This window comes from Eleutherodactylus coqui, chromosome 3 (assembly GCF_035609145.1).
Source record: "Eleutherodactylus coqui strain aEleCoq1 chromosome 3, aEleCoq1.hap1, whole genome shotgun sequence".
NCBI classification, from domain to species: domain Eukaryota; kingdom Metazoa; phylum Chordata; class Amphibia; order Anura; family Eleutherodactylidae; genus Eleutherodactylus; species Eleutherodactylus coqui.
Window position 1 is genome coordinate 29512224 of NC_089839.1, and position 11960 is coordinate 29524183.

General features: G+C 45.1%; 1 protein-coding gene across 1 annotated transcript in view; it reads left to right on the forward strand.

Annotated features, from left to right (window-relative positions):
* The window catches only part of LOC136620111 (uncharacterized), a 534467-nt gene extending 522954 nt beyond the window's left edge, over window positions 1-11513 (forward strand). Inside the window, 2 exon segments of the mRNA XM_066594833.1 lie at window positions 7241-9444; window positions 9446-11513. Coding sequence (XP_066450930.1) covers window positions 7241-9444; window positions 9446-9733 — 2492 coding nt within the window. The 3' untranslated portion in view covers window positions 9734-11513.
* The last annotated feature ends 447 nt before the right edge of the window (window positions 11514-11960 follow it).

The following is an 11960-nucleotide window of genomic DNA, read 5'->3' on the forward strand; positions in this document are numbered from 1 at the left end:
CTGTATACCTGTAGTGGCTACTTTGGCGACACCTCCTGCTTCAAACCAATCTTTGGTTTTAGTATGCGCTGCTGCATTGTGGAGATGTGTAGAAGTGCTGGCACCTGAGTCCCCTTTATGCCCACGTTTGTGGCTCCTGACAATTTTGTGACAGAGGTGGCATGGGATTGGAATTATGATCGTACATTAATTTATTAGCAATTCTCATCAGCATTGTGGGCTATTGCCCACACTTTCAAAGAGGGTCGCTGCCAGGCTCTGCCAACCTTCTGCAGTGTGTCTCCTGTTCCTCCTCGTTCAATACGCATTGATAAATATACCTGTGGGTGGTGTGCTTATCAAGCGACCGTGTGGCATAGGGGCAGCTGAACGCTGCGCAGGGATAAATTTGACCACGCTGTGGATGCAGGCTCGTACGGGGGATTGGACAGCAATGCCAGCATGTAACACAGGAGAAGAGGCAGTGGTGTCACCCGCAGGCAGTGATTGTCCTTGGTTGCACCTAGTGTGGTGCTTAGCTAAGATGTGCCAGCATGTGTGCCTTGCCGATTATGGTTTGTCCCTGACGTTCCCTATCAGTTTCTGTGGTGTTTCCGTCACTTTCTGATGATGTTTTCAGGTGATTCGCTCAACCTCCCATATGCGGATAATGGGTCACCTTGAAAAATGGTGCCTCCCATTGACTTCAGTGGGGTTCGTTACTCAAAATGAGCTCTCGAGCATTACGAAAAGTTCGACTCGAGTAAAGAGCACCCGAGCATTTTGGTGCTCGCTCATCTATAAACGTGTCACATTTCCACAGCACCGTAGACTAAGTTATGGTGCTGTTAAGGGACACACACCTCTGCTACATGTACATATCTCACACACACACACACACACACACACACACACACACAGTTCTGCTACATGTGCATGTCCTTAATTCCCTTCTGGTTGTCCCCACCCCCCCTTTTGTGTGCTCTCCTTGAGGAGACATGACACCCCTCTTGACCCACATCGCAGTCCTCTCACCAGCTAAGCTACAAACCTACTGCACACTGATGAGGGGCATGCACCCCGAAAGAGCTGTCTAACATTTTCTGGCCTGGTTTTCTATTCCCATTCATTAAGACTTGTTAAAATATCACATTGATTTGAAGGAATGCTGCCATGCAATTGGTATTAGGTCTATCTTCCTTATTTGCATAAATTACCCAGAGGAGCTTACAAGGCCTTCTAAGTTTCATCACTCAATTTTTAAGTGTCCCCACACTCCTTTTGGGTGCTCTCCTTGCGGAGAGACTGTGCCATTCTCTGACCCACTCACCCCCTCATGTCTCCACAAATTTTTTTGGTGTTCTTAAGGAGACACAACACCACTCCGCCGTGCACACACACACCGAGCTCTTCTACATGCGCACGTCGCACACACCGCACACAGCTTTGCTACATGCGCGTGACATCATCACAGGTCCTGTCAGCACATGGCTGCTGTCAGGCACTGCATGTTTTATGCTTTAGGATCTGCAATTATGTCACCGTCATGTGCTCAGGGTCGTAGCAGGTAACATACTCACTTACAGACAAGTGATTGTTAGTACTTTGAGTAGGTTTATGTCTGGCTGCTGATAATGAAATGCAAGTTTCTCCCAAACTACAGCACAGATAAGCACCCCAGATATAACACTGTAATCAGTGTGCATTGACATCATCTTATTTTGCTCTCAGTAAAGCCTGGTTTAGACACAACGATTATCGCTCAAAAAATCTTTTGGTCGATATTTGAGTGAGAATAGTTGTGTGCTTTTTTAAAGCGCAAGGTGACAGCTCAAACGTTGAGTGATCACCTTGCGCTCCGAGCGGGGGATGCAGAAGACAAGCGGGGCCGCTTGTCTTCTGCATCCAACTGTTTCCCGCTCGAAGTTATGCTGAAAGATCAGTGATCAGCGACAGCTTAAAGGGGTTGTCCCGCGCCGAAACGGGTTTTTTTTTTTTTTTTTAACCCCCCCCCCCCCCCCCCCCCGTTCGGCGCGAGACAACCCCGATGCAGGGGTTAAAAAAACAACCCGCACAGCGCTTACCTGAATCCCGGCGGTCCGGCGTCTTCATACTCACCTGCTGAAGATGGCCGCCGGGATCCTCTGTCTCCATGGACCGCAGGGCTTCTGTGCGGTCCATTGCCGATTCCAGCCTCCTGATTGGCTGGAATCGGCACGTGACCGGGCGGAGCTACACGGAGCCCCATTCAGAAAAGAAGAAGACCCGGACTGCGCAAGCGCGGCTAATTTGGCCATCGGAGGGCGAAAATTAGTCGGCTCCATGGGAACGAGGACGCCAGCAACGGAGCAGGTAAGTATAAAACTTTTTATAACTTCTGTATGGCTCATAATTAATGCACAATGTACATTACAAAGTGCATTATTATGGCCATACAGAAGTGTATAGACCCACTTGCTGCCGCGGGACAACCCCTTTAAGGAAAACTGCACAATGTCAGTGCAGTTACACAACGATTATCGCTCAAAAGATGGCTTTGAGCGATTTTTGAACGAAATCATTGTGTCTAAAAGGGCCTTAAGGGTTGCAAAAAAGATAGTGGCAGATTCACTTTAAGGATGGCTATTCACATGATTCATATGCCTAAAAAATAAGCTTTGCCAAGAGGAGGCTCTCTACTCATCTATTTTTTTTTCCTCAGTATAAGGCTCCGTTCACATGGGCGACAAAGTCGCGCGATTTTCTCATGATGTGACAATGCTACAAATTGCATGTATGTGTAGCCCAGGCTTTCCTATGGGTTACTTCACACTCGTGATGTTTTGTAGCATGCTACATTGCGAGTAAAAAAATGCGCGGGTTTCATGATATGCACGCGACTTGTGAGGTTTTATAGCCCATGTTTCCCTATGGAGCCTTCCTCTCTATTGCATCACAGGTAAACTCTGTTTTTATGCGGTACGATGCAACTTTGACGGTAGGAAAACCTACTGTCAAAGCCCAATGAATGGCTGTGATTGGTTCATCGATTGCTGGCTCTAAGTGGCTAAGCATCACAGCATTCAACCAATCAGAGGCCGCACTTCCTGAAGCTGGGGATTTTCCAATCCCAGGCCAGAAGAGATGCTGAAGACCAGTGTCGGACAGGGGAGAAGAGCAGCAGAGCCGGCAGCGCTTCTTAGTTGTTTTTTTTTTGCAATTACTGATGCAGGTCCCTTGAGGTCTGTCTCTGTTAGCTCATCACATCCTGATACTTGGGTTTTTCCAGGTTAAAGGCTTCCAATTAGATGGTTGCATTAGTGTTCATCAGTCTTCCAGTCACACCACAGACCTCCATTGGATTGACTCAAACACTTCCATGTTTCTTTTTACACCCCTCCAGCATACCTTTGGAAGCATTTTATAGCGTCATTGATTCCTGGAACAGGGGTGAAAAACTCCAGTCATCAAGGTACACCCAACAGGTCATATTTTCAGGATATTCTATAGCAGTAGTGGCGAACCTATGGCACCCGCGCCAGAGGCGGGACGCAAAGCCCTCCCTGCTAGCACGTGCCGCCTTCTGCCGCTCACCACGTTAGTGAATACCGGCAGGGGCTGCGGCTCCCCTGACAATATACACTGCTCAGGTAGCGGCGCTGATCCTGGCCACACTGTGACCTCAGTGTGTAGCCGGGATCCTTCTCCCCCCTTCCTCTGACATCTCCTACTTGGTTCTGTGAGAGCAGGGGAGGAGGCTTCCGGCACACTGGCGTCACAGCAGAGGAAGAGTGGAGCTTCCACGAGGTGGAGAGGGTAAGTATGTGGGTCTCAACCGGGCTGGGGACACGCTGTGGGATATCACTATTACACTGGGGCTGCTGTGGGATATCACTATTACACTGGGGCTGCTGTGGGATATCACTATTACACTGGGGCTGCTGTGGGATATCACTATTACACTGGGGCTGCTGTGGGATATCACTATTACACTGGGGCTGCTGTGGGATATCACTATTACACTGGGGCTGCTGTGGGATATCACTATTACACTGGGGCTGCTGTGGGATATCACTATTACACTGGGGCTGCTGTGGGATATCACTATTATACTGGGGGCCGCTGTGGGGTGTCACTATTATATTGGGGGGCCGCTGTGGGGTGTCACTATTATATTGGGGGGCCGCTGTGGGGTGTCACTATTATACGGGGGGGGCGCTGTGGGGTCTCACTATTATACTGGGGGCCGCAGTGGGATGTCACTATTATACTAGGGGCCGCTGTGGGGCGTCACTATAATACTGGCAGCCACTGTAGGGTGTCACTATTATAGAGCGGCCGCTGTGGGGGGTTACTATTACTGCTAGGGGGCGGTCACTATTACTGCTGGGCCGCTGGAGGGGGTCACTTTTATCGCTGGGGGGGGGGTCACTATTACTGCTGGGGTATGCTTACATGTGCCGGAAATAGGCAGGGCTGTTTCAAAAAGACAGTGTGCAGATTTTGACTGCTTTTTCGATGTTGAAATGCTGCAGAATTTTCCACAGAAATTTCCGCTGAGGACATTCTGCAGTATTTCAGCACACAAAAAGATGATGGGAAATGATGGATTTGTGCCACACGTAGCATTTATCATCATGACCAGAGCTCCTTCTTTCATGTGTTGAGGGAGTCTGTTATATGTGGCTTTTTTCTGAACCCTATTCCATAAAGCCAGACTCTGTGGAGTGGCCCTAGGGTGACTTACCTCTTCTACAGAATTTGTCAAAAAAATGTTCAATGTTGTTGTCTTTTTAACATTGTGATATATTATAGTATATGGTTTATAGAGAAAAACCTCTCACTACCTCTACTAGGAATTCGTTTATGGAAACTCAGCCGACAAAGTACTTACAAACACTACGATGTGATTGTGAGTACTTTGGTCTTCCATCACTGCACGTACATGTGCTTTACTTAAAGGGGTTGTCCCGCGAAAGAAAGTGGGGTTATACACTTCTGTATGGCCATATTAATGCACTTTGTAATATACATTGTGCATTAATTATGAGCCATACAGAAGTTATTCACTTACCTGTTCCGTTGCTGGCGTCCCCGTCTCCATGGTGCCGTCTAATTTCAGCGTCTAATCGCCCGATTAGACGCGCTTGCGTAGTCCGGTCTTCTCCCTGGTGAATGGGCCCGCTCGTGCCGGAGAGCTGGTCCTCGTAGCTCCGCCCCGTCACGTGTGCCGATTCCAGCCAATCAGGAGGCTGGAATCGGCAATGGACCGCACAGAGCCCACGGTGCACCATGGGAGAAGACCCGCGGTGCATCGTGGGTGAAGATCCCGGCAGCCATCTTGCTAAGAAAGAAGTCGCTGCAGAGCGGGGATTCGGGTAAGTACTAAACTGTTTTTTTTTTAACCCATCCCTTGTGTTTGTCTCGCGCCGAACGGGGGGCCTATTGAAAAAAAACAAAACCTGTTTCGGCGTGGGACAACCCCTTTAAATCATATATAATCCTACTTTCTTGCAAGCCAATTAGTGGCCCAGAGTTAGATTGTTTGTCTGTGTGATGCTTGTCTCTTTCCTGGTGTATTGTAGTTGTGTCTTTGTAAGTGTATGTCTGTGTCTTGTGTCATTTCAGTCTATGTTTATGGTGTGTGCTGTCTTCCTATCATGAAGTGTGACAGATACTTTGAGGGAGGAGCTGGAAGTATATGGTAGTCTCTCTGAGAGAGAGAAATAGATATGCAGGAGAGCAGCAGTGATGGTTGTTCAAGTTAGAGCGTAGAGATGTGATTGGAGAAGGAGGCCGTGGGAGGAGACAGGAGATCTGAAGTTTACCCGAGCCAAGTCCCGGGCTTACTTCCATGGCTATGGGATGTCTTTCCTCAGGAGAATGTGATGAGCAGATCCTGTTTACTTGGAGTCGATGGTGGTGAGTGTACGATCCCTCCATTCATCTGCCGCAATAGTAAGCACAAATAGGAACTTAGTACCCAGATGTTTGAGCATGACTGTAACAGATAAATGGAAGCTCATGTGGAATCGCACCCAACAAGTAACAGAAGCACCCCCAGTAATTGTCCGTCAGATAACTGAGACTGCAGATGTTTAGAGGTTGAAAATGGAAATAGGTGATTTCTGGATACAAACTTAAAACAAAGAATAAGGAACAAAATTACTTAACAATGTTTGCATTATGTCTAAGACTGTTTAACACCGCGTACTGGAAAAATCTAATGACTGAACAAGTAAAAGAAAACTGTGTGCTTTTAGTTTTAACACTATTTCCTTGACTGTGAACTTTGTTATGCACCTATTTCAGTGAAAGGGGCACTAGCGTCACGAGAACAAACTGTTAGGCATAGGGTTACCACTGGGGGCCCTGGCGACCGGCGGTCGCGCTGTGCTCCTCCTGATGCCGCGGGTGTCAGTGCGGGTGGCTCTGGTTGAGGTTCCACCATGTTGGTGGTTGCCCGCTCCCGCCGGCCAGCTACATGGCTCTCTGTATAGTACACGGCCCGGGGAGAGCTGGTCTTCTCATCTCCCGTATAGGCGTGTCACCTTTCCCCACTCTGTCTGGGCTGGGACTTACACATATAAGGCTGCTGAGTGCTAGCAGAGGTTGCCAGTGTTTGGTTAGACTTAGCTCTGCTAGCACCCGCATTTACTGTTCTTGTTTGCTCTGTGTTTTTTACCCATTTACGCCTTTGACTCCTCTCCTGTCTAGCTCCTTTTGTATTGCGCACGTGCCTCCCCGGTTTGACTCGGTTTTCCCTGACTACTCTACCCTCTGTTGTTTTGCTCTCGGTAGGTTTTGACCCGGCTTGTTTGACCATCCGTCTCCTGTCCCTCACCCTTGGGATCCCTGTCACTAGGTCAGAGCAGGGACCGCCGCCCAGTTGTCGTCCTGGGGCTTAGCCCAGGGGGACAAGTAGGTAGGGATACGGGAGTGGGCTAAATGTAGAGATCCCTCTCTGGTCATCTGGCCCCTACCATCTGTAACACAAACAGGTAATAAGGGTATTCAACATGGTTACTTATACCGGGTCCTGCGTTTACCTGGTCAACTATGCCTTGGGTCTTGAAGGAGAAGATCGTAGAGCCACCCTTGACCTTATAAGATTTTACCGTCTTTCTTGACCCAAAAAACTGACCATGTCTCCTACACCAACTTTCCTTTTATATTTCCTTCCTTGCTTTCTTAATGTTTTAATAAAGCTTGATTGTTTAATAAAAAGTCAAATGTTTAGTTTTGGAAAATAAGAAATTTTTGCTTTCTTTTCCGGGTGAAGATTGGATAAGAGGCTCCCATGGACATCTCAATGTATCTCTATATCAAGAAGAAGAAGATTACACCACACAAATAAATTCAATAACTCCTAATGTTCCCTCAGTGCTTCAGACAAGCAATCTATTCTCTGATACTGCTGGTCACAATCAACCTTCATCTAACCAATCACTGATTAACAAACATGAACAAACGGGACAAATTCAATGTGGAAAGAATTTTAAAAGGAAATCTAAACTTCCTTTTCAGAACAGAAATCCTAGCAATGAAAGGCCATTTTCATGTTCAGAATGTGGGAAAAGATTTAGCTGGAAATCAACTCTTCTTAAACATCAGAGTATTCACACAGCGGAAAAGCCTTTTTCATGTTCAGATTGTGAGAAATGTTTTAGTAGGAAATCCGGTCTTGTGGAACATCTTAGAACTCACGCAGGGGAGAAGCCATTTTCATGTTCCGAATGTGGGAAATCTTTTAGTTGGAAATCGCGTCTTGTAGAACATCTAAAAACTCACACAGGGGAGAGGCCTTTTTCATGTTCAGAATGTGGGAAATGTTTTACACAGAAAACGTTTCTTTTTAAACATCAGAGAACTCACACAGGGGAGAAGCCATTTTCATGTCCTGAATGTGGGAAATGTTTTAGTTGGAAATCACAACTTGTGGAACATCTCAAAACTCACACAGGGGAGAAGCCTTTTTCATGTTCAGAATGTGGGAAATGTTTTAACCAGAAATCGATTCTTCTTGAACATCTGAGAACTCACACAGGGGAGAAGCCTTTTTCATGTTCAGAATGTGGGAAATGTTTTAACCAGAAATCTAATCTTCGTAAACATCAGAGAACTCACACAGGGGAGAAGCCATTTTCATGTTCTGAATGTGGGAAATGTTTTAGTTGGAAATCAGGTTTTGTGCGACATCTAAGAAGTCACACAGAGGAGAAGCCATTTTCATGTTCAGAATGTGGGAAATGCTTTAAACAGAAATCGTTTCTTTTTCAACATCAGAGAACTCACACAGGGGAGAAACCATTTTCATGTTCAGAATGTGGGAAATGTTTTAGACAAAAATCAAGTCTTGTGGAACATCTAAGAATTCACACAGAGGAGAGGCCATTTTCATGTTCAGTCTGTGGGAAACGTTTTAAGCAGAAATCAATTCTTCGTAGCCATCAGAGAACTCACACGGGGGAAAAGCCATTTTCATGTACAGATTGTGAGAAATGTTTTAGTAGGAAATCGGGTCTTGTGGAACATCTAAGAACTCACGCAGGAGAGAAGCCATTTTCATGTCCTGAATGTGGGAAATGTTTTAGTTGGAAATCGCGTCTTGTAGAACATCTAAAAACTCACACAGGGGAGAAGCCTTTTTCATGTTCAGAATGTGGGAAATGTTTTACACAGAAAACGTTTCTTTTTAAACATCAGAGAACTCACACAGGGGAGAAGCCATTTTTATGTTCAGAATGTGGGAAATGTTTTAGTTGGAAATCGCGTCTTGTAGAACATCTAAAAACTCACACAGGGGAGAAGCCTTTTTCATGTTCAGAATGTGGGAAATGTTTTACACAGAAAACGTTTCTTTTTAAACATCAGAGAACTCACACAGGGGAGAAGCCTTTTTCATGTTCGGAATGTGGGAAATGTTTTAACCAGAAATCGATTCTACTTGAACATCTGAGAACTCACACAGGGGAGAAGCCTTTTTCATGTTCAGAATGTGGGAAATGTTTTAACTGGAAATCTAATCTTCGTAAACATCAGAGAACTCACACAGGGGAGAAGCCATTTTCATGTCCTGAATGTGGGAAATGTTTTAGTTGGAAATCAGGTCTTGTGAAACATCTAAGAAGTCACACAGGGGAGAAGCCATTTTCATGTTCAGAATGTGGGAAATGTTTTAAACAGCAATCGTTTCTTTTTAAACATCAGAGAACTCACACAGGGGAGAAGCCATTTTCATGTCCTGAATGTGGGAAATGTTTTAGTTGGAAATCAGGTCTTGTGAAACATCTAAGAAGTCACACAGGGGAGAAGCCATTTTCATGTTCAGAATGTGGGAAATGTTTTAAACAGCAATCGTTTCTTTTTAAACATCAGAGAACTCACACAGGGGAGAAGCCATTTTAATGTCCTGAATGTGGGGAATGTTTTAGTTGGAAATCGCAACTTGTGGAACCTCTCAAAAGTCACACAGTGGAGAAGCTTTTTTTCATGTTCAGAATGTGCGAAATGTTTTAAACAAAAATCTGATCTTGCTAAGCATCTGAGAGCTGACACAGAGGAGAAGCAATTTTTATGCTTCGTCTGTGGGAAACGTTTTAAGCAGAAATTGATTTTTCGTAACCATCAGAGAACTCGCACAGTGAAAAAGCAATTTGCATGTCCTCTATGTGGGAAATGTTATAGATGGAAATCAATTCTTGTAAAACATCAGCGAACTCACACAGGGGAGAAGCATTTTCCTTTTCTCAACTGTGGGAAGTGTGCTACATAGAAATCAAATCTGGTTGAACATATAAAAAGGGGAAGCCATACTCATGTTCACAATGTAGAAATCACTTTAACCAAAAATTCAGTTCTTGTCTAATATTTAAGATTTCACAAAAAAGATAAGCCATGCACATGTTCACATTGTTGAAAATGTTAGAGAAGACGAATAGAGAAGACAGTCTAACAGGTGTGGACTCTTTGTAGGACTGACTGCCTAAGGTTAGTTCCACATGGGCAATTGCGATTTTGCTGCAAGAAAATCGTTGCTTGGTTCCCATGATTTTTGAGTATGAGTGATGCTTTTTTTATACAATAATCTTGCTTGGATACCACCCACATTACAACTGCACAAGAGAATTGCTTGTTTTTTAACCAAAAGACGATAGGTCTTTCTAATGTTAAAGTTGCATCACAATGGAAGTTTTTTGCATGGCGATATGATAAAAACGAAATTCCACTCGGAAACGTGAGGTTAAAAAGATCGCCCGTGTGAAACCACCCTAAGGATGCTTTTTGTGTTTAACTTAACCTCGTGTGCCCACAAAACAGTGTATCAGGCAGGATTTTTAAGTAGGACCTGTGCAAATCTATTAGGACTCTCAGATTGTATAACTGCCACTGTATGCAAATTAAGAGAAACATTGCCATAAAGCAAAATGTTAAAAAATTATGCATAACAAAATGTTATGATCTCTTACTCTCCTTATCCACTCTAGGGGTAAACCCTCTTCCTTACAAGGTCAAGTAACCTTAATCTTTTTTTTTTATTTTTACATCTACATAAACCCATACAGTTAATGGCTACTTGTTTGGGGACAAACCTCTAATAACATGTTGGACTTCCCTTTTTAGTCTTAAAAACTTCAGCAATTCATCATTGCATAGATTCCAATAGGTGTTGAAATCACCATTTTTCAGAATACTGAACCCACGTGTGCAACTGTTGTGGCCCAGAGGGTCCTCTAGAATAGCCACACCATCACCTGTCCTGTAACACCTAGTTATGTACTCGTAGGAGACATAGAAGGTGTCAAATGTCAGAAAGACCCAGTCTTTCCCCTTGCTTTACAAGCTTAAGCTAAATGCTTGGCAACAGCTGGCTGCTGATTGGCTGCTTATCAAAAAACCCTAATTGGTAGAGGGAAGGGTGAGTTTCAAGAACAGGAAAGGATAGGAGGGCGAGGCAGGTGGTTATGAGGAGGGGTATGGAAAAGGGGCGGGAGTTGGACAGGAAGAGATGGTAGTGGTTGTTGGAAGGATTGGTGAGAAGACGGTCGTTGGAGGAGGACATGAGAAGAAGTTCAGCATCATGGAGTGGTCTAACATGTTCCAGGAGGAGAAAGCAAGCTTTTACAAGTTTACTTACCAGCTGCAGTGTGAACGATAAGTGTGGGACCCACAAACACAAGAGTGAGTTACACAAGCCCTTGTTAACTAAAAGGTCAGGGAAGTGACCGCTGCAGAGTAACCCAACAGATAACTAGGACTGTGAGAATTCATCTGAGTAACCTGTTAACAAACAGAGTTGAAGTTTAAACTGTCTTGCATCTTACTAAAAGTGTGGAGCAATGTAAATATAAAGAATTATACTTGTTATTTCTGCATTTGTTACAAAAGCTGAGTAAACTGCGTACCTCCAGTTTGCAATTCAAAGCTATCCGGACTCCTTTCAGTTATTTTGTCATTAACCCCGGAGTTCCTGAAGAGGTGCTGGTGACACGTGACAAACCACCGTTAATCATTATTGACTGCTATCACCCTTTTGCCGCCATTTCCAGGAGAGATCGCAGAGCCATCTGTAACATCTAGAGATGAGCGAGCACCAAAATGCTCGGGTGCTCGTTACTCGGGACGAAATTTTCGCAATGCTCGAGGGTTCGTTTCGAGTAACGAACCCCATTGAAGTCAATGGGCGACCCGAGCATTTTTGTATATCGCCGATGCTCGCTAAGGTTTTCGTTTGTGAAAATCTGGGCAATTCTACAAAGTGATGGGAACGACACAGCAACGGATAGGGCAGGCAAGGGGCTACATGTTGGGCTGCATCTCAAGTTCACAGGTCCCACTATTAAGCCACAATAGCGGCAAGAGTGCCCCCCCCCCCTGCACTGTCAGCGTAAAGATCGTTCTCCTCTGCCATAGCTGTAACAGCTGTGGCAGAGAAGAACGATGTTTGCCCATTGAATTCAATGGAGCCAGCAATACAGCAGGTTCCACTGAAAGCAATGGGC